This window comes from Pinus tabuliformis, chromosome 4_2 (genome assembly GCF_031772625.1).
Source record: "Pinus tabuliformis cultivar Carrire ecotype Pingquan chromosome 4_2, CPIR1, whole genome shotgun sequence".
Classification (NCBI taxonomy): Eukaryota; Viridiplantae; Streptophyta; class Pinopsida; order Pinales; family Pinaceae; genus Pinus; species Pinus tabuliformis.
The window spans coordinates 607,440,004-607,463,387 of NC_142304.1; the positions used below are offsets into that span (position 1 = coordinate 607,440,004).

The following is a 23,384-nucleotide window of genomic DNA, read 5'->3' on the forward strand; positions in this document are numbered from 1 at the left end:
TCATTTTAATTATCCTCGTAGTTTCAGTGGGCTAGTCAGAATTCGGCACAGAAAGAAAGCAATCATTCGTTGAATCTTTGCGACTCTAGAAATGGAAGGACAACGACAAGAAAGAGGAGGGGATGTAGTAAGGCCATATATAGAATTAAGAGCTGAAATAGGGGAGATTATAAGAGAAATGGCGGAGCTTGAGGAACGGTGGCAGGATCTTAATCTTCAACCTGAAGACAGAAGAGCACAAAGTGAGGGAGTAGATGTGAGAATACTTCGACTTATCACACGACTAGTTTATTTTTACAGTTTTCCCTCCGAGGAAATGCAGGTGGAGTTGGAGCGAAGAATAACAGAATTGCGTGAACGATGTGAACGTTTTCCTGAGCAACTTCCATCATTCACGTGGCTACCTCGCATAACGTTTACAGAGGAGAATACCAATAATGATTTTTGCGGAATTTGTAATGAAAATTTTCTGTTTGGAGATGTGGGACGTCAACTGCCATGCGGTCACAGGTACCACCAGACATGCATCTTGCCCTGGGGGCATCCAACTTGTCCATCATGCCAAAGACACATAGACGAGGTCCTGCAACAATTAATGTTTATCGTTACTCGAAATCGCGTGCGTCCCACTCCTATTGCTATTGCTATTTCAGAAGAACATATTAGTGACAGCAATAGTATTACTTCTTCGTGCCCAATTTGCCACGATGATTTTCGACTTCGGGAGGAAGCTGGTCGATTCCATTGCGGTCACATATTCCACCAAATTTGCATTGCACGATGGATAACAACAGCCAACACCTGTCCCGTCTGCCGCAGAGAATTTCAATAGTACTCATTAATAGCATTGGAAGTGGTGGTTGACATTTCCTTTCTGATTTAAATTGTATTTGTCTTTTAAATGTTTATATGTAAATTGTTAAAGGTGTTTGTAAGATTTTTGGTCCACCTTTCTACACATTACAATGGTTCAATGAATTAAACAATAAATTAATATATATAAAAATAGTTAAGTTATCAATATATAATTAAAATAAAAATAATTCAATATATAATTAAAATAAGAAAAAAATAATATTAAAAATAATAAAATAATTTTAATTTTTCTATTAATTAATGAAGTGTAGATTTTTTGTTTTATTTGATTCCTCTTTTATTTTCTTATTTTTATTGTTTTCCCACATATTATTTAACAATAGTTGCGTTTATTGCGTGAATTCTTTATATATTTTAGAATTAAATATTAAACATGTTTTATAATTATTACAAAATATTAAAAAAAATATGTGTTGTCTAATATATATTGTGTATGCTGAAGATATGTGTAACGTTACTTTAAAAAAAAATTAAATAAAAAATGTGTTGGGTAATATTAACATACTCAATTTTGAAAATGATATCTATACAATTTAAAAAGAGATGGATTAGCTTATTCATCGAATAACAAAGAAAATTACGTGAAGGAAGTGGATGGTTCAATTGGTCTTATCTTGTAATAATATCCACGTAAATTTCAGGTTGCTTTCAGGTTTTTAGTTGTAGAAGGTAAACTCAACCACTGTTTATTAGGTGGGGGTGGTTATAAATATTGGGTAGCATATAATATTGTAATATTATATTTTATGTAATAAATATATTTGTACAATTAACGTTAGGATTATACGCAATATACAAACAACACCTTTCACAACAACCTTTTGTCACATCCACATTTTAAAAAATGCCTTGGAATGTTATTGGAATCTCCCATATTGCCTTTTTCATTATGCAGATAAATCTTTCATATTGCTATTTTCATCATGAATATTGTTAGTTTATTGTTGTAAAGTGTTAGTGTGTTAAAATATACAAATAGCACCTTCCACAATAACCTTTTGTCACATCCACATTTTAAAAAATGCCTTGGGACATGATTGGAATCTCCCATATTGCCTTTTTCATTATGTAGATAAATCTTCCATATTGCTATTTTCATCATGAATATTGTTAGTTCATTGTTGTAAAGTGTTAGTGTGTTAAATTCAATACTATAAGTTCGACAAGCGAAAAACATTCCTCAATTAGCATAATATGTATTTTTCTCTCACCATGTATTTTTCAATCATGCATTACAAAACTTTCATTAAAGAGCACAAGTAATAGATTAACATGTATTTTCCCTTCATTATTTTCATCATAGAGCCAAGAAATATACGCCTTATCTATAAAGTAACATAACAATTTTGAAATAATTTTCATATTTCAAGCAAGTGTCTAACCTATAAAGTAACAAAAACTTTTTGAAATAAATTTAATATTTTAAGCAATTGAATAACCTAATTTAATAATTGAAAAATTATCAAAGATGAATTATACTCCATAATAAGAGAGCCAACATTGGAGCCCATACTTTCACTAAAACCAAAAGAAACACAAACACTTGTTAAGAAGAAATTCAAGTAATAATAAAACAAAAATAATAAACATTAAAGTACAAAATGGTATTTCCAACACACAGGTATAAATATACATGCTCTATGTCCATTGTTAGATTAAATGGGTGTGGAGAAAATTAGTAGAGAACCCAAAATTGTATTTCTAATTAGGAGAGGGGTGGATAAATGCTATAAATGCGAGTTGTGTCATTCTAATGAAACCCTTTGAAAAGGGGATGTTAAGAATCTGAGAGAGAAGCTAGGCTTGGTAGAGAACACCTTCCTTGTGAAGACAAAATGTTAGTGTTTGGTTGCTCAGAGTTGCTCTCCTAATAAAAGGGGCGGATGAGATTTCAAGAGGAGGGGCAGATGAGTTTTGAAGATTTGTAGGATTACTTATAGATCTATGAAAATTCCTTCCATATAGATGCTTGGCATCTTCTATTTCTGACCAATGTAAGTTTATGACATATTATATGAAAGTTGTGACCGATACCTCTCACATTGTGAGACATTTATGATGGGAGATTCACATGCTAAGTAGGGAACATCTCTTGAGGAACGATTATTTGTTATATTGGCTATTGTTTCCTTTGACAGAGAGATATTTTTGTAATTTATGTTTCCTTTCTTGTCAAGTCAAGTTGGGAGAGCATTGTAGTTAGGCTTATATATAGCTAGAATGAGTAGAGTGAATCTACCTGGTAATAGCCTTGGGCCATTTCTGTGTCTCTGGCTCCATCCATGGATCATTGGTTCAGGTTGGCTAATCCTATGATAGCAGAACAGAAAACAACATTTTTCGGCATGTGTAAGAGAATCAGGCGAATTCAAAAATATTAAATGTAAATATAGGGGCTCTGTTAGGATAGTTCAAGTACATTTTCGAGATCATAAATTGACTTAAATATGACTTTTATATGCAGTGATACAGTTATAAGAGCCGTACATATAATCTGACTAATATACCAACTATTCATACAATCCCAACTAGTCATGGAGTGGTTTTCTAGCATGGTTGCTGCCATTAGTAAAGGATATTGGAGTTTCCTCTAGCAATTTATAAATTAAAAACTAAACATTTCATGCTGGTTAGCTTTACTGATATATTCATGACTGATCATCTTTGATGGGTGTGCCTTCTGCGGATAACCTAAGACTATCAAGCAATGCATTCCTTCCACTCAGAATAACATGAAAGAAGTCATTAACCTATTTAGAGAGAGGATCTAACCCCTGGGCAAGCAATTGTGCACTTTTTTGTAATTCCTGTATAACAATTCTGATATGTTCCACTTTCTCTGTCCCATCGACAATGTCAACAAAAGATAATTTCTTAACTATAGGGTGAACATTTTCAATGACTGCATCCAATAATTCTAGCTCTTTCAAAACTGGATCTCGGCCGTTGGCAAAACATCTCTTGATTTCGTCATTAATCCCTCGCTGCAAACTCATGCATGTTGTAGAGCACAAAAACTGATCAGGAATATGCAATTCAATCAATGGGCCAGAGTGCCCAGTGAGAGCAGAAGCCACCACACTGCAGAGAAATATAGTTGTTGCCTTCACTCCATACATCGCTCTCAAGAAACCACTATCCTTTGACGATGACTTTACCTTCCCAAACTGAAGGCTTTTGCTCAGATGCTGTAATATCACAATGCAATTTTCAATCCTACTATTCCTTTGGGTGTTTGCACCATTTTTCCCCTTCGAATCCATTTTTCCTTCAACTCTTGGAGAGAACCTTTGACATGGAAGAGCTTGTCGTTAAACCAAACACCATCTGAAAAGTCCAGCAAATGCAAAGCATAATGAACAAGAAGCTGGAAATATTCAAGCTTTGAAATTTCGACATTTAATGCAAGGAAAATGTCTAAAAGCTTTATAGTGTCATCCAGGTATTCGTCCATCCATTACTCATCCCATTCTACTACATGAAATTGGAGATATATAATAAGGGACTTGAGGTCCGTGTGTGTAGTAGATAAAACTGCCATGGCTTGCTGCATCCATGATATATTTATCGTGTTTTTCAGAATCTTTGGCTCAAGTTACTTTAATCTTCTTGTTAATGAAATCCCAAAGGCATTCAATATCTCATTAAACTTTGAAGATTGATCAGACAATTGATTAGAAGCAACCATTCTGAATGGATTTCCAAAGTTTAGGAATAGAGAATGGCCATCATGTGGGTGACTCATTGCTGAAGCAGTTTACAAACCAAATGACGAAAACAGGGGAAACGCTTGATAACAGAAACAAAATAGGAAGACAACCAAGAGCTTGCAAAGAAAGTGTGTGGCATTAATTTTTTAGGTGCAAGACACGGAAGCTTGTCCCACGATATTATCACTCGCAAAGATAGGTAGCACAACCTATGAAGCTCGAAACCTTATTCCACAGTTTTACACTGTTTTCTTATTGGTTCACCGAGGGTTGTGTCCAAAGGCTCCCTGGCACAGAGGTTGCGTTGGATGTGTTGAGGTGTTATGTCGATAGCCTACCAAAAACGCACTGACGTATGGGATCTGTTAAGGTATTTCTGAACAAGAAAATCTGATTAGTTCTCTCGTACTCAATGAAAGCTTATATACCAGCATCTAAAGACAAGTAAAATGGGTGAAGTAGAATTACAACCCATTTAGAAAATGAGATGAGAAAGAATTCCAAGGATGACAAGATCAACTGATGTTTTTAAAAGATGCAAAAGCCTACAAGCACATTATCCTCGAGTCTCTATACAAAACGTCATTGAGGAATGAAAATGACAATATTCACCAATTTATTTTCAAGAAAAATCCTAACTGCCTCAACACAAGGAAATGCCACAAAATTTGCATCATCCAAAACCAGTAAAGAAAAAGACAGCTGGAGCAGCCAACCTCTGTGAAGGAGTATTTTTTTAAAGCTGTTGTGAAAGGCAACTACAAGCATACTATCCCCGAGTCTCTATACGACTTAAATAAACTTACTTAAACTGATTTTTTTCGAGATCATAAACTGGAAAAGCCCTTAAAATTTTCGAGTTCCGTACCTAAACCAAGAAAATGAAAAACCCTAAGAAACCCTAAACCAAGAAGCATTTCATGCTGGTGAGCTTAACTGATAAATTCATGATTGATCATCTTTGATGGGTGTGCCTTATGCGGATAACCTGAGACTATCAAGCAATGCATTCCTTCAACTCAGAATAACATGAAAGAAGTCATTAACCTATTTAGAGAGAATGATTCCTTTGACAGAGAGATATTTTTGTACTTTCTGTTTCCTTTCTTGTCAAGTCAAGTTGGGAGAGAATTGTAGTTAGGCTTATATATAGTTAGAATGAGTAGAGTGAATCTACCTGGTAACAGCCTTGGGCCATTTATGTGTCTCTAGCTCCGTCCATGGATCGTTGGTTTAGGTTGGCTGATCCTATGATAGCATAATAGAAAACAACATTTTTCGGCATGTGTAAGAGAATCAGGGGATTTCAAAAACATTAAAGGTAAATATAGCGGCTCTGTTAGGATAGTTCAAGTACATTTTCAAGATCATAAACTGACTTAAATATGACTTTTATATGCAGTGATACGGTTACAAGAGCCATACATATAATCTGACTAATAGACCAGATATTCATACAATCCCCACCAGTCATGGAGCAGCTTTCTAGCATGGTTGCTGCGATTAGTAAAGGATATTGGAGTTCCCTCCAGCAATCTAAAAGATAAAAACTAAACATTTCATGTTGGTCAGCTTTACTGATATATTCATGATTGATCATCTCTGATGGGTGTGCCTTCTGCGGATAACCTGAGACTATCAAGCAATGCTTTCCTTCCACTCAAAATAACATGAAAGAATTCTTTAACCTGTTTAGAGAGAGGATCTAACCCCTGGGCAAGCAATTGTGCACTTTGTTGTATTTCCTATATAGAAATTCTGATATGTTCCACTTTCTCTGCTCCATCGAAAATGTTAGCAGAAGATAATTTCTAAACTATAGGGTGAACATTTTCAATCATTGCATCCAACAATTCTGGCTCTTTCAAAACTCGGTCTCGACCGTTGGCAAAACATCTCTTGATTTCGTCACTAATCCCTCACTGCAAACTCATGAATGTTGTGGACCACAAAAACTGATTAGGAATATGCAATTCAATCAATGGGCCAGAGTGCCCAACGAGAGCAGAAGCCACCACACTGCAGAGAAATATAGTTGTTGCCTTCACTCCATACATCGCTCTCAAGAAAACACTACCCTTTGACAATGACTTTACCTTCCCAAACTGAAGGCTTGTCGATAACCTACCAAACACGCACTGACGTATGGGATATGTTAAGGTATTTCTGAGCAAGAAAATTTGATTAATTCTCTCCGACTAAATGAAAGCTTATATACCTGTGTCCAAAGACAAGTAAAATGGGTGAAGTAGAATTACAGCCCATTCAGAAAATGAGATGAGAAAGAATTCCAGGGATGACAAGATCAACCGATGTTTTTAAAAGATGCAAAAACCTACAAGCATATTATCCCCGAGTCTCTATACAAAACTTCATTGAGGAATGAAAATGACAATATCCACCAATTTATTTTCAAGAAAAATCCTAGCTGCCTCAACACAAGGAAACGCCACAAAATTCACATCATCCAAAATCAGCAAAGAAAAAACAGCTGGAGCAGTCAACCTCTATGAAGGAGGATTTTTTTAAAGGTGTTGTGAAAAGCATCTACAAGCATACTATCCCTGACTCTCTATATGAATTAAACAAACTGACTTAAACTGATTTTTTTCGAGATCATAAACTAGAAAAGCCCTCAAACTTTTTGAGTTCCATACCTAAACCAGGAAAATGAAAAAACCTAAGAAACCCAAAACCAAGAAACATTTTATGCTAGTTATCTTTACTAATATATTCATGATTGATCATCTCTTATGGGTGTGCCTTTTGCGGATAACCTGAGACTATCAAGCAATGCATTCCTTCGACTCAGAATAACATGAAGTCATTAACCTGTTGAGAGAGAGGATCTAACCCCCTGGGTAAGCAATTGTGCACTTTGTTGTAATTCCAATGTAGCAATTTTGATATGTTCCACTTTCTCTGTTCCATCGAAAATGTTAGCAGATGATAATTTCTCAACTATAGGGTGAACATTTTTAATCGTTGCATCCAACAATTCTAACTCTTTCAAAACTCAATCTTGGTCATTAGCAAAACATCTCTTGATTTCGTCATTAATCCCTCGCTGCAAACTCATGAATGTTGTGGACCACAAAAACTGATCAGGAATATGCAATTCAATCAATGGGCCAGAGTGCCCAGCAAGAGCAGAAGCCACCACACTGCAGAGAAATATAGTTGTTGTCTTCACTCCATACATCGCTCTCAAGAAAACACTACCCTTTGACAATGACTTTACCTTTCCAAACTCAAGGCTTTTGCTCATATGTTGTAATATCACAATGCAATTTTCAATCCTACTATTCCTTTGGGTGTTTGCACCATTTTTTCCTTCAATTCTTGGAGAGAACCTTTGACACAGAAGAGCTTGTCGTTAGACCAAACGCCATCTGAAAAGCCCAGCAAATGCAAAGCATAATGAACAAGAAGCTGGAAATATTCAAGCTTTGAAATTTCGACATTTAATGCAAGGCAAATGTCTAAAAGCTTTACAGTGTCATCCAGGGATTTGTCCAACCATTTCTCATCCCATTCTGCTGTAGGAAATTGGAGATCTGTAATAAGGGATTTGAGGTCCGCATGTGTAGCAGATAAAACCGCCATGGCTTGCTGCATCCACGACAGATTTATCGTGTTCTTCAGAATATTTGGCTTGAGTTGCTTTAATCTTCTTGTTAAGGAAATCTCAAAGGCGTTCAATATCTCATTAAACTTTGCAGATTGATCAGATGATCGATTAGAAGCAACCATTCTAAAAGGATTTCCAAAGTTTAGGAACAGAGAATGGCCATTATGTGGGAAGCTCATTGCTGATGCAGTTCACAAACCAAATGATGAAAACAGGGGAAACCCTTAGTAACAGAAACAAAATATCAAGACAACCAAGAGCTTGCAAAGAAAGTGTGTGCTGTTAATCTTTTAGGTGCAAGACACGGAAGCTCATCCCACGATATTATCACCTGCAAAGACATGTAGCAAAACCTATAAAGCTTGAAACCTTATTCCACAGTTTTAGACTTTTTTTTCTTATTGGTCCGCCAAAGGTTTTGTCCAAAGGTTCCCTAGCATAGAGGTTGCGTTGGATGTGTTGAGGTGTTATGTCAATACCCTACCAAACACGCAATGATGTATGGGATATGTTAAGGTACTTCTGAGCAAGAAAATCTGACTAATTCTCTCCGACTCAATGAAAGTTTATATACCTACATCCAAAGACAAGTAAAATGGGTGAAGTAGAATTACAACCCATTCAGAAAATGAGATGAGAAAGAATTCCAGGGATGACAAGGTCAACCAATGTTTCTAAAAGATGCAAAAGCCTACAAGCATATTATCCCTGAGTCTCTATACAAAACATCATCGAGGAATGAAAATGACAATATTCACCAATTTATTTTCAAGAAAAATCCTAACTGCCTCAACACAAAGAAACACCACAAAATTCACATCATCGGAAACCAACAAAGAAAGAAACAGTTGGAGCAGTCAACCTCCGTGAAGGAGGATATTTTTTAAAGCTATTGCGAAAGGCAACTACAAGCATACTATCCCTGACTCTCTATACCGCTTAAACAAACTGACTTCAACTGATTTTTTTCGAGATCATAAACTGGAAAAGCCTTGAAACTTTTCGAGTTCCATACCTAAACCAAGAAAATGAAAAACCCTAAGAAACCCTAAACCAAGAAACTTTCATGCTGGTCAATTTTACTAATCTATTCATGACTGATCATCTCTGATGGGTGTGCCTTCTGTGGATATCTTGAAATTTCGACATTTATTGCAAGGCAAATGTCTAAAAGCTTTACAGTGTCATCAAGGTATTCATCCATCCATTTCTCATCGCATTCTACTGTAGGAAATTGGAGATCTATAATAAGGGACTTGAGGTCTGCGTGTATAGTAGATAAAACCGCCATGGGTACCTGCATCCACGATAGATTTATCGTGTTCTTCAAAATCTTTGGCTCGAGTTGCTTTAATCTTCTTGTTAAGGAAATCTCAAAGGCGTTCAATATATCATTAAACTTTGCAGACTGATCAGACGATCGATTAGAAGCAACCATTTTGAAAGGATTTCCAAAGTTTAGGAACAGAGAATGGCCATCATGTGGGAGACTCATTGGTGAAGCAGTTCACAAAGCAAATGAAAAAAATAGGGGAAATGCTTGGTAACAGAAACAAAATAGCAAGACAACCAAGAGCTTTCAAAGAAAGTGTGTGCCGTTAATTTTTTAGGTGCAAGACACGGAAGCTCGGCGAACCGCTCCCGCGCTTTGATCTTGCTCACTACCTTTTCAAGATCATAAACTGACTTAAATATGACTTTTATATGCAGTGATACAATTAAAAGAGCCATACATATAATCCGACTAATAGAAAATATATTCATACAATCCCCACCAGTCATGGAGCAGCTTTCTAGCATGGTTACTGCCATTAGTAAAGGATATTGGAGTTCCCTCCAGCAATCTAAAAGATAAAAACTAAACATTTCATGTTGGTCAACTTTACTGATATATTCATGACTGATCATCTTTGATGGGTGTGCCTTCTGCGGATAACCTGCGTCTATCAAGCAATGCATTCCTTCCACTCAAAATAACATGAAAGAAGTCATTAACCTGTATAGAGAGAGGATCTAACCCCTGGGCAAGCAATTGTGCACTTTGTTGTATTTCCTATATAGAAATTCTGATATGTTCCACTTTCTCTGTTCCATCGACAATGTTAGCAGAAGATAATTTCTCAACTATAGGGTGAACATTTTCAATCACTGCATCCAACAATTCTAGCTCTCTCAAAACTCGATCTCGGTCGTTGGAAAAACATCTCTTGATTTCGTCATTAATCCCTCGCTGCAAACTCATGAATGCTGTGGACCACAAAAACTGATCAGGAATATGCAATTCAATCAATGGGCCAGAGTGCCCAACGAGAGTAGAAGCCACCACACTGCAGAGAAATATAGTTGTTGCCTTCACTCTAGTGGTAGACCTTTTGAGATGCCCTCTTGTTCCAGTTTTGCAATGGCTAGAAGTTTTTTGCGCCAATTATGACAGTTGGAAAGTCATTTATCCCTCTGATATGCTTTTTGTACCTATCTGGAATGCTTTTCTCCAACCTACAGAGGTAAATCAAACTCCTTTTTTGGACTACACCATCTAGGACGGTTGGTTATATACAATTAACCTCTTGTGTGTGCCCCAGAGAGATGACCCCCCGCTTCTCCTTCTTGAGGCCCACTCCTCCTCGTATGCGGCCCATTTTGGCACTACAAAGACTCTTCAAGATCTGTAGTGACACTTATTCTAGCTAGCTATGCAATGCCAAGTCAATAAGTATGGGTGGGCTTCCTCATTGTACAACCAAAGTAAGCCCTCTAACCGAAAACATGGTCTATCCTAGCCCTTACCCATCCCACTTTTCCCTTGGGAATCTATCGATATGGACTTCCTAAGTGGACTTCCTATGACCTTGCGCGAACATAATGCCATTTGAGTTGTTGTTTGTTGCTTCTCCAAGATAACCACTTCTACCTTGCAGACCACTGAGTTGGTTTTCACCCATGTCATGCCGCATTTTGGCCTACCCACCAACATCATTTCTGATCAGGATTCCAGGTTACTTAGCATCTTTTGGAAGACTCTTTGGTCCCTCCAGGGTTATCACTGTCGTTTTCCAACATCCTTTTAGCCCCAGTTTGATGGGAAAACAAAAGTAGTTAATCGTACTTTGGTCCACGCCCTACATAAGTACTTTTATAAGAATTGACAATGGGTGGGGTGCTAAGGAGATCACGCCTAAGACTTACTATTTCAAGTTCTTCAAATGGAATATGACTATATACATTGGAAGTTGGTCTTTCATCACCATATTAGACATTCCTAATCCTTGTCTCTTTGTCGAAGAGACTTCTTCTCTACATTTATTTCCTTCAGTGTTCTCTACATTTCCCTTCCCCCTCTTCCTTTTCTCTTCCTCTTGTTCTCTCACACGCCTTACCATATTGGTTTGGGTGGGAAAGGTTCCATGCTCATCCTAACCTCCCTCTATAACCCAATTGACACAATCATATATATATATATATATATATATATATATGGAAAATATCATTATATTCTTAATGAATATATGTGTTCTCCCCTCAACAAAGTATTCATTTTCAACAACAAGAATCTAACCATTACATTAAAATTCGTACTACTATTTGTATAAATTGAATGGATGAGGAAAACCCCAATCATTTCTCCCAACCACTAAAAATATACTAAATTAACAAACACGATATAATCATATTATTAAACCATTATTAATTTATTTTAAAAATTAACTATATTATTTATTATCGCTTCTTATTTAAATCATCTTACCTTTTCTGGATAATTTTTTATAAATTATACATAATTATGGACGGAAGGTGGTCGACACATGCACACGTTTTACATACATTCCCACCACTATTAATGTATGCAAAGCGGCAAAGGCACTCCTCAGTCATCGATTTTCATTTTAATTATCCTCGTAGTGTCAGTGGGCTAGTCAGAATTCAGCACAAAAAGAAAGCAACCATTCGTTGAATCTTTGCGACTCTATAAATGGAAGGACAATGACAAGAAAGAGAAGGAGGGGACGTAGTAAGGCAATATATAGAATTAAGAGCTGAAATAGTGGAGATTATAAGAGAAATGGTGGAGCTTGAGGAATGGTAGTAGGATCTTAATCTTCAACCTGAAGACAGAAGAGAACAAAGTGAGGGAGTAGATGTGAGAATACTTCGACTTATCACACGACTAGTTTATTTTTACAGTTTTCCCTCCGAGGAAATGGAGGTGGAGTTAGAGTGGAGAATAACAGTATTGGGTGAACAATGTGAACTTCCATCATTCATGTGGTTACAGAGGTTTTTCATCACGTTCCAGCTACCTCGCATAACGTTTACAGAGCAGAATACCAATAATGATTTTTGCGGAATTTGTAATGAAAATTTTCTGTTTGGAGATGTGGGATGTCACCTGCCATGCGGTCACAGGTACCACCAGACATGCATCTTGCCATGGGGGCGTCCAACTTGTCCATCATGCCAAAGACACATAGGCCAGGCCCTGCAACAATTAATGTTACCAGTTACTCGAAATCTGGTATGTCCCACTGCTATTGCTATTGCTATTTCAGAAGAACATATTAGTGACAGAAATAGTATTACTTCTTCGTGCCCAATTTGCCACGATAATTTTCGACTTCGGGAGGAAGCTGGTCGATTCCATTGCGGTCACATATTCCACCAAATTTGCATTGCACGATGGATAACAATAGCCAACACCTGTCCCGTCTACCGCACAAAATTTCAATAGTACTCATTAATAGCATTAGAAGTGGTTATTGACATTTCCTTTCTGATTTAAATTGTATTTGTCTTTTACATGTTTGTATGTAAATAGTTAAAGGTGTTTGTAAGATTTTTGGTTTCGAATCCACCTTTCTAGACATTACAATGGTTCAATGAATTAAACAATAAATTAAAATATATATAAAAATAGTATTGACTGTTGGGGGTTTTTTTGCTGAACATCAAGCCAAACCAGGAAGATGAGGCAAAGGAGGCAGTGCATAAGCAGAAAAGTAGCCAAGTGAAAAGCCAAGAAGGCTGTAAACTAATAGAGGGTAGAAAGAAGTCAGAGCTGAAGAGATAGAGCCAAAGACAAAGCCAAAGAGCCAAGATCCAAAGGCAAGAGCCGAAGATCCAGAGCTAGAGCCGAAGAACCAGAGCTAGAGTCGAGAGTTAGAATGCCGAGAGCTTCAAGATCCAACGGATAAAATGGTGTCTAAACCCATTATTTATGTGTAGGACAATAGTAGTTAAGCCAAGTGCTTGTAAAAAAAAAGACTTATACCATAATCCCAGATTACCTAGTTGAGTTGACTAGAGCTCACGGAGATGTAGCCCAAGAGTTGTGGGTGAACTCCTAATTAAATTGTTGTTTCTGTGTGATTGTTTATTGTTGTATTGTTTTTTTTTTTTTTTTTTCTCTGTAAGACTAGGCTAATTTATATTACAAAAAACAAAAATTACAGCAAAATTACACCAGGGCCCTGGCCCTGCATCTCCAGCAAGATTGTCTCCATGAAAGACCCTTCTGAGTAGCATCATTACAAAATTGAATCGACACAGTAAGCTTGTAAACCGCCAAAGTGGACATGTGAACTGACACGGTGGATTGACAAACCGACACAATGGACACATTGACTGACACGGTGGACACATAATCCGACATGGATGACACATAGACAGATTGACAAAGAGAGCAGTAAATCGACAAAGACCTTGAGAGGTAGACAGAGAGTTGCTTTCCTGGCAACGGTAGACAGATTGACATCAGAATTAGTCCTCATCGGTTGTATGGGGCTCCTCCTTCGCCGGTCCTTTGAGCTTCTGCGGGACCTCCATATCCTTCGCCTGCCCTTTGAGCTTTTGCGAGACCCCCATTTCCGTGCGCAATGTCCGCTGAACCGGCTCACTAGGGCCAGCTTCCTCAGCTTGAGTTGCTGGGGGTGAGTAATCTTTGGTAGGCCTCCGCATATCGACCGCGGGAACCTGCATATCAACCACTGGCACGCCCAAATTGTCCAGAGGCCCTCTGTGATTATTACAGTGTTCCACCATGACTGAAACGATAAGAGTGTTATTCTCCAGCGTGCAAGGAATTCGATAACGAACAGCCGGGTGCTCCAAATGCCCGCATTCTGGAATTTCTCCCCACCCACGCACAGTGCCGCGTCCAACAGGTCTGTTTGAGCCTCTGATATGCTCATAAGCAATTTCCGCCGAGGAGGAGGGCGAATTGACTGGGCGCTGGGTAGCAGAGCGGCCCCTAGAACCTCCCCTGCGACTGCTCATCCTGAGCCTCTCCCTCTGCATTGTCAAATTAACCTTCGGACCAGAATCCCACTGAGTATTTGTGCTCTGAACCAGGGAATGTTCCTCCTCTGCCAACGTCTGCTCGGAATTCTTGCAGGAATGAATCCAGGCGACCGGGGGAGCGTAGATAACGAGCGCCATTTGCCTCGAACTCAGCTGCACAATGAATGCCCTCTGAACCAGCCATAAAACCAGCATTGAAGCCAAGTTTGCGGAGCCTCCCATCACATTTAATGCCTCTGCGATCTGGTGTGTCGTGGCTCGTCCGGGCTTACATCTGCCCACGTGACGAGCCCCTTCCGACACCTGCCTATCGCGCCATGTCAACACCCGCATCCGGGAGAGGGAAGTCTTTTTGCACCAGAGAGATGCAGTCTTTTTTGAACTGAGCATCATCAACCTTATCCAAGGAACCTGAGAAGTAGGGTGTCGACTGTAACACTCCATGATTTGCCATTCTATCTGCTACCTGGTTAGCAGTTCTCCTTACATGATGGAAGGATATGTTATGGGGGTCATGAAGCTTTTCCTCCAGGGATTCCAATCGGCTTAGAAGCCTCCAGCTTGCTGCGATCTTGACTGCTTTGGCCCCTGCCTGTATTCTTTTAGCCGCCTCTATGAGTATAAGAGAATCGCCTTCAACTTCAAGAGGGGAGAAGTGGTGTTGTTCAGCGAGACATATTCCTTTCCAGAGACCTTCCAGTTCTGCCGCATTGTTTGTATCTGTGCCTAATGAGCCATAGTATAGATGTGCCACTTCTCCTGTGTGTCGTCTGATGACTCCCCCAAATCCTGCAGGGCCAGGGTTACCTTTGGCAGCGCCGTCGAAGTTCAGCTTGTAAGAGTTGAGTGCAGGTGGGGACCATGAAGATTGAGAGGCGGGTCTGATGGATGGAGTGGCAATAACCTTGTTTAAGGCCGAGAGATCAAGATTCCATTCTTTCAGAATGCGGCGCTCTAGCTGAGTTTCGGGCATGTCATTATCATTCCAGGCCCTGATGGTCAGGGTTTCTTGAATGTTTTTTTTGAGGATGAGCCAGAGTTCGTCTATAGATCTGGATGTATTGTTGAAGATTCTGTGGTTGCGCTCCTTCCAGAGGGTCCAGTACAGAAAGCCTGGTATAATACTCCACAAAGAGTTGAGAATCTGACTTTTGAATGGTTCTTTGGCCCAGTTCCTTATATTTTCCGTTATATCCGTTTGTCTTTGGGTGACTCTCATGTTGCAGTTGTCCACTTTCTCCCAGAGCTGCGTTGCTAATGGGCACACTTCCATTAGATGACTGATTGTTTCGCAATTAGTGTTGCAGTTTGGGCATCTAGAAGGCCCGACAAATCCTCGTTTTAACAGATTATCCCATGTGAGAATGCGTTTTTTGCTTAATAGCCATAAGAAGGTAGATATCTTGGGCCATAGCCCTGAGTGCCAAACTTGATCCCAGATTTGATCCTTGACCGCCGGAAGATTGGAATAGCGCAGGTGATGGGCTTCCTTTGTAGTAAATGTTCCTTTGGTTGTGTAGCCCCATCGGAGTTTATCCTGCTGCTCGGAGTGGCGGATTTTCCTGCTTGTGAGTTCCTGATCGATATCTGTATATTGTTCTCCCTGCCAATCTATTTGCCAGAGTCGTGCTGGTTTCCATGTCTGAAAGTCATGCTGTGTGGATGGCTGCCAAAACTGATGTACCTGTGTGATGCCCTCTTGCTTCATGTGCTCTTGCCAAAGAGGTTTATGAAACAAATTTGCAAGTTTAGGTAGTTGCTGCCAGGAGTCCTCCCAGAACCTGGCAATTTTGCCTGAGTGTATTTCCCAGAAGCTATGTGCTTGTATGAAGCTGCTTTGAGTTTTTGCATTATTCCATATGAGAGATCCCTGTGCTGTGGGGTTGATTCGGATGAGGTCACTCCATTGGCTGCCGTTGGCATATTTTGCTTGCCATAATTGAGCCCATGGGGTATTTGGCTTGGAGACCCAGTTCCACCAAATTCGTGCTCCCATTGTGTTATTGCTTTGAAGCGGGTCCCTTAGGCCTAATCCGCCTTCTGATTTGGGTTTACAGACCTCTGACCAATTGACAAGAGCCCACTTCTGGTTCAGGCTTGTGGAACCCCAGAGAAAGTTGCGTTGAAGATTGCGAATAGCTTTCAGTACCCCTTTTGGAGCTGCCAGGATCGAGAACAGATATAGCGGCATTGCTTGTAGGACTGATTTGATTAGAACTAGCCTACCTGCCAGATTTAAAGCTCGGAAAGTCCAGGATGAGAGTTTTGATTCAAGTTTATCCAAGAGAGTCCGCCATGACACCTGCTTAATAGCTGAGTCTGAAAGAGGAGCTCCCAGATATTTGGAGGGCAGATGGGAGATTGTAAATCCCAGAATACGGGCAATATTCCTCTGCGTGGAGGGAGGGGTATTGAAGAAGAAAAGTTGAGATTTTGCAGCATTGATGGAGGTGCCAGAGGCCTCAGAGAAGAGGGAGAGAAGTGATTTGAAAGCAGAGGCTTCTTTTGCGGAAGGGTGTCCGAAGAGCATGGTATCATCAACAAATTGCTGATGAGTTTGAGGAGATCGACCATGGAGAGAGATGCCTTTGAGAATTTGAGAGGAGACTGCCGATTTGAGGAGCCTGCTGAGCCCTTCAGCCATTAAAACGAAGAGGAAGGGTGACAGAGGATCCCCTTGTCGGATGCCACGTGAGGGCCGAAAGGGAGTAGAGGGAGAGCCATTCAGAAGGACAGAGAAGCTGGGAGAAGAGATTAGGTTCATGATCCATCTTGTCCAGGTTACATTGAATCCAAAAGCTAAGAGCATTTTGTGAATGAAATTCCAGCTAAGCTTATCAAAGGCTTTAGAGAGGTCTAATTTAAGGAGCATACCTGGTTTTTTGAGAAGCTTTAGAGAATGAATGACTTCGTTGGAAAGAATTATTCCATCCATGATTTGCCGCCCTTCAACGTAGCCTGTCTGTTCTGGAGAGATGAGCAGTGGAAGGAGCGGTTTGAGTCGATTCGCAATGACCTTTGAAATAAGTTTGTAGATCACATTACACAGTGCTATTGGTCTGTATTTCTCAGGTTTGTTTGATGCTGCTTCTTTGGGTACCAAGGCTATGAAGGTAGAGTTGAGGGCTGGGAGGACCCAGTGCATGCTTCGGGATTCCTCCACTAAGTCCCATACTTCAACTTTGATGAGTTCCCAAAATTCATGAAAGAAATTTGCGGTGAATCCGTCAGGCCCTGGTGCCTTGCCATCTTTGAGCTGAGCCATAGCTTCTTCTACTTCCTTTAAGGTAGTAGTTTGGAGCAATTTGTTGTTGTGATCCTCATTTATAATTTTTGGAATATGCTGCGTGATAGCGTTGATTGCTTCATCCCTGTTTCCTTCAGGTTCTTTGAGAATGTCCTTGAAGTATCCTATAAATTCTTTTTCCATGTCTTCATGAGCCTCAATTCTTTCACCCTGTTGATTGTTGACAAAGGTGATGTTGTTGTGCATACGCCGTTGTATGGTGGTTTTGTGGAAAAATTTTGTGTTTTTCTCTCCATCTTTGAGCCAGCTGATTCTAGATTTTTGTCGCCATAAAGTTTCCTCTTGTTTTTGGCGTTCTTCAATTTGATTCCAGAGGATCTGCTCCTGTTGAGTTTGTTCTTCTGTGCGGCCTTCCAGGATGAATGTTTGTTGTAGAGCTTTCATTTGCTGTTCCAATTTTTGTTTGCTCTCCTGTATGTTGCCAAAATGAGTTCGATTCCATACTTTAAGGACTTGTTTCATATTCTTCAGCTTTTGTTGGAACTGGTACATCTTAGCTCCCGCAGGCGGGGTATACGATGCCCAAGCATTCTTGACCACATCCTTGAAATTGGAGTTGTTGAGCCAGAAAGCCTCGAACCGAAAGGGTCTATTGCAACGATTGCCTGGTCTGGACCATTGGAGCAGAATCGGCCAGTGATCTGAGCCTCCTTGGGGAATGATTGAGGCATTAAAGTCCCCTCCAAGGTGGATCGCATTGTCTGAAATTAAGAATCGATCTAGCCTTGAGGCGATGTGGTGAGCACCTCGGCGCTTGTTGGACCAGGTGAAGGTGCCATTGGAAGTGGGGATATCCATGAGCTGATTATCTTGTAGGAATTGCTTGAAGCCGCTACTGTCACTATCGAGCCTGGTTCTGCCTCCTTGTTTTTCTTCCAAGGATTTTATTATATTGAAGTCGCCTCCTCCAATCCATAAGGGGAAATGTCTATTGTGATTGAGAGCGGAAATCGTGTCCAGGATGTCCAATTTTTGCTGGATTATCTGCGGGAAGTAGACATTGGTGAGATGCCCATGGATGTTGGTTCCGATGAGGTGGAAGGTGGCTTGAATTATATGAAGAGTGGCGTGAAAATTATCTAGTGAAACAATCTGCGGGTTCCATAGGATGGCTAGACCCCCTGAAGCCCCAGAGGCATCTACTGATACTGAGCTGCTGCCTGCCCATAATTTATTGCTTAGTCGATCTATCACTGCACTGCTGCTTTTTGTTTCTTGAAGGAAGATTATAGCCGGTTTTTCTTGCATTATCAGGTTTTTGATCATTCTGTGTTTAGAGGGACTGTTAAGTCCTCTTACATTCCATGAAATGAGCTTCATGTAGACTGAGATTTGGGTTTATAGAACTTGGTCAACTTGGGGAATTGCCCCGAATCCATCAGTATTTCACCTACTATTATGGTTCTTTGAAGATCTGTTTTTCTGCCCCTTTTCTTTGTATCTTTGAGGATCTTTCTTCCATCCCAGTGACTGCCTCCTTGTATTCCCAAGCTTTTATGGTGCTGCACCTTGGAAAGGACTCCTTCAAGTTTGTCTATTTGCCATGGGGGGATGGAGTTGTACTCTTTTTGTTTGCATGCTTTCTCCAGTTTGGAGATGTCTAGCTTGGAGATTTCAAGCTCTTCTAGATCTACGTCTTCCGGATCCTCCTCCATCTCGATTGGAGTATTGAGGTCCTCCTCCTCTGCAACTGCATGAAGGCTCATGGCTAGAGCTGCATCAAAATCCATATCTGAAGCTTGTTGAATTTCTTCCAATACAGTTTTCCCCTTGAAAGGGAGTATGGGACCCAGATCTGTAATCACTTTGGCTTTCTCCATGGATGGGGTGGGAGCAGAGATGGAGGATGCTGGGTCAGAGGAGAGCAGGGGGTTGGAGCGGATATGAGAAGGCGAGGGTGGAAGCGGCTGATCCGGGATAGCAGAGATAGGGCTGGCTTGATTATCATGCGAGGCAAGAACAGAGAAGCGATTCTGGGGGTTCGCTTGAAAGGCTTGATCTGGAGCTGCTTGGTTTTTCTTGGCATGCCTGCGGCGGGTGGGGACTTTGGTGAAGCCTTCTGAGTCCTTGTTGGGGTCATTAGAAGGAGCCTTGGACTGAACATTGAAGGGACAGTCGCGGAAAAGGTGGCCATGCTCATGGCATTTTCGGCAACGGAAAGGGATGTGCTCATAATCTAGAGTTTGTTTCCATTCATAGTCATCGTGATAGAGACTTACCGTGTCTGCAAGGGTCTTGGTCAGATGCATCTGGACGCAGATCCTAGCATATGAGGTATATTTGCGTGTCTTTGTTTCTGTTGCTACTTTGATGAATTTCCCCAGTCTGTTGCCAATGTCTGCCAATGTTTCTTCTCTCCAGTATTCCACAGGAAGGGAATACATTCTTATCCAGACAGGGGCCCAACTGAAGTCTTCTTTATCAGGGTTGAATCGAGGCTTCCATTCCGTTAGATACAAGCCTGAAGAGTTAAAGAAGTATGGGCCTCCTTCGAATATCCTTGTTTTGTCCTCTAAACAGTTGAAGATGGCTGTGAAGAAGCCTTTCGGGCCAAGTTGCAGAGTTACTTGTCCTTTGGGCTTCCATTTTGAAGCTATCCATCCTTGTAAGGCTTTTTCTGTGGGCCAGAATCCCAAGAACTTTCCTATGAGTGCATAGTCCTGCATGAATTGGATTTCCCCATTGATGCGATGGCTGGGCAGTTCGACCCTGATCGGTTCTGCAGCTTTTGGAATGCATGTAGCTGAGGTCACCTTTGTCGGAGGTGTCTCTGTTTTAGCGTACTCCTTGTCGCCTTCGTTGTCCTCTTCATTCTGAACTGAATGCGTCTGTTCCCCATTCGTTCTTTGCTTGTCGTTCTCAGATTCTCGTCCTGTGCCTGCGGGGTGCAGAATCACAGGCTTCTGCGTCTTGTCAGCTGAGGTCGGGTCCTTTGGAGGGGAGGCAGAGCTCTCCCCTCCTGCAGCGAGTGCCATAGGTGGCTATCAGTGATGGAGCCTGCGGCGGCGATGGCAGGTCTGTTCAGCGGCAGCTAGGGTTTGGAGGCAGCAGCTGGTGAATCGCATCAGAGCGTTTTTTTTCTTTGGTCTTCTCGTTTATTGTTGTATTGTTATCGTTATATGCATATATACATTATGTTCCAGCACATTTACATATCAGCTAAAATAGAATATTTTTAAAGTATATAATATGTTAAAAATAAACATAAGCATACACCTATAATTTCAAGAATTTCTTAATTCCAAATTGGTTAATCAATAAGACTTGGGAAAAATTTAAAGCTTTGGAAATGGGAGAGGTTCTTGTAAGTTAAACAGGAAGCCTAAGTGCCCCATTTTCAAATCAGATATGGAGAGAGAGTGTGTATGTTTTTGGGGTGAGAAGGAGAGACAAGGGGAGATAAAGATATAGATGGGGCGGGGGAAGGGGTATAAGAGAGAGGAAAAGAGAGAGAGGGAGGAGGAGGGATAGATGGGATATAGAGATATAGATGGAGGGGGTAGAGAGAGAGAGAGATAGATAGATAAGGGGGAGAGCTAGACAGTGTGCCATATGTTTAGGGGGTTGATATAGAGAGACAAATAAGGAGAGATGGAGGGAGGTATAAATATAGATAACAAGGGGAGAGAGGAAAGAAGAGAAAGATAGAGAAGTTAGGGATAGGCAGATAGAGTGAGAGGGGGAAGAGAGGGAGGGGAAGAAATAGAAGGAGAGGGGGAGGGAGATAGACACAGATTGGAAGGTGGAGAGAGAGGGAAGAAGAAAGAGTCTCACTGAGACAAATACAGACATAGAAGTTAGATCTAGAAAGTGATGAATATTTTAGATTTTTAGTGTGGTTGTTGATTGCTAATCATATTTGATCACATGCACTATATGCATTGATTTTAGTGTAGATGTTGATTTCTACTCCTATTTTATTTCTTGCACAGGATGCACTAGTTTTAGTATAGATATTGATTTCTAATCCTCTTTGATTACTTCCACTAGATGAATTGATTTCAGTTTAGACGTCGATTTCTAATCATATTTAATACCTTACACTAGATGCATTGATTTCAGCATAGATGTTGATTTCTACTCATATTTGATTACTTGCATTAGATGCATTGGTTTCAATGTTTTGATTACCTACACTAGACACATTGATTTCAGTATAGATGTTTATTTCTAATCCTATTTGATTGTTTTCACTATATGCATTGATTTTAGTGTATATGATGATTTCTGATTTAATGCAACAATATGTATGATGTACATTAATTTCAAAGTAATTAGATTAACAGTGTGAATTGATTTTAGTGTAAGCACATCTCTACCTCCTCCATCTATATCACTATCTCCTATTCTCTCTCTTTCTTTATCTCTCTATCTCAGCCCCTAAACATTCACACACTATCTCCATATCTATCTATCTCTCTCTCCTTCTCTCCCTTTCCCCTCCCTCTCTCTCTTCCCCTTATCTCTCTCTAAAATTTCTCTCTCCATATCGATATATCTTCCTTCCTCCCTATCTTTGCCTCTCTCTTATTCCCTCTCCAACATACACACTCTCTCTCAGTGTAAGAACATAAAAATTATTCAACCATAAATACAATACTTGAATTTTCATCCTAAATAAAATGCTTTCTAACCACAAATTTTTTCTTCTTGTAAATATAAACTAATTATAATTGGTTACATTCTTATTATTCCCATTTTCCATCATTCAACATTGTTAATTACTTTGCATTCAGACGCGGTAATAGAAAATAACTACCATTGAAAATTATTTTGGGTTTAACAGTTCATATGTCACAACGATTGAATTTCATTAAAACTACTATTAATATTGGAGAGCAAGAGAGACAAGGTATGTTGTTTACTATAGTAGCTTGAATTAAATATTTGAACGGTCTATGATTCCAACTACTCTTTTCATATGATGGATATGAGAAAATGGAGAAACTAATAGGTGCGACAATAGGAACAGTAGAAGAAAATAGTTTTAGACATTGGGATATCACATTTCCTCAGGTTAGTATTATTTCTTGCTCAACGACTTAATGTCGAGTTGGTTTTTATGGTTTGAAATTTCTCGATAAAGTTAATTTTCTTAGGCTTATACGCTTTCTTACTTACAGGTCCACGAGGATTTCTGATGGTTCTGTGTCTGACTACTCTTTGCACGGTCAGTTTTTACTATTGTTGGCTCACTTTATCACCCAGGTAACATTCAACACAAATTTTTTCTTGGTTGTTACAATTAAATTACATTGCTAGTTGTTCACTTGTGTTCTCCTCATTTTATACCATTATTTGGTTTATTTCCATGTCAAATTCTACGGGAGATACAACCTTCTACACTTTGTATAGGTGATTGCTCAGTGTCTCATGTATTTTTTTTGAAGGCCAATGGTGACTGTTTGAGCCTACTATTACACAGAGAGTCTTACTTTTTAAATTCTTAAACCTTAATAAGGTTCAAGTCGGCTCTGTGAGTCCATACTTAGGATAGTTAAGAAGAACCATGGGCTGTAAAACCTTTTTTCAGGTTATAATATTTTTGTTATATTTGTATATTTTG

General features: G+C 39.7%; 1 protein-coding gene and 1 pseudogene across 1 annotated transcript; both read right to left on the minus strand.

Moving 5' to 3' along the window:
- Positions 1-3,524: 3,524 nt before the first annotated feature.
- Positions 3,525-4,621, minus strand: LOC149170747 (protein BPS1, chloroplastic-like; annotated as a pseudogene).
- Positions 4,622-7,865: 3,244 nt separating this feature from the next.
- Positions 7,866-8,339, minus strand: LOC149170748 (UPF0496 protein 4-like). Its single transcript, XM_089425712.1, has one exon. The coding sequence runs from the start codon at positions 8,337-8,339 to the stop codon at positions 7,866-7,868; it is 474 nt and encodes a 157-aa protein (XP_089281838.1).
- Between the last annotated feature and the right edge of the window lie 15,045 nt (positions 8,340-23,384).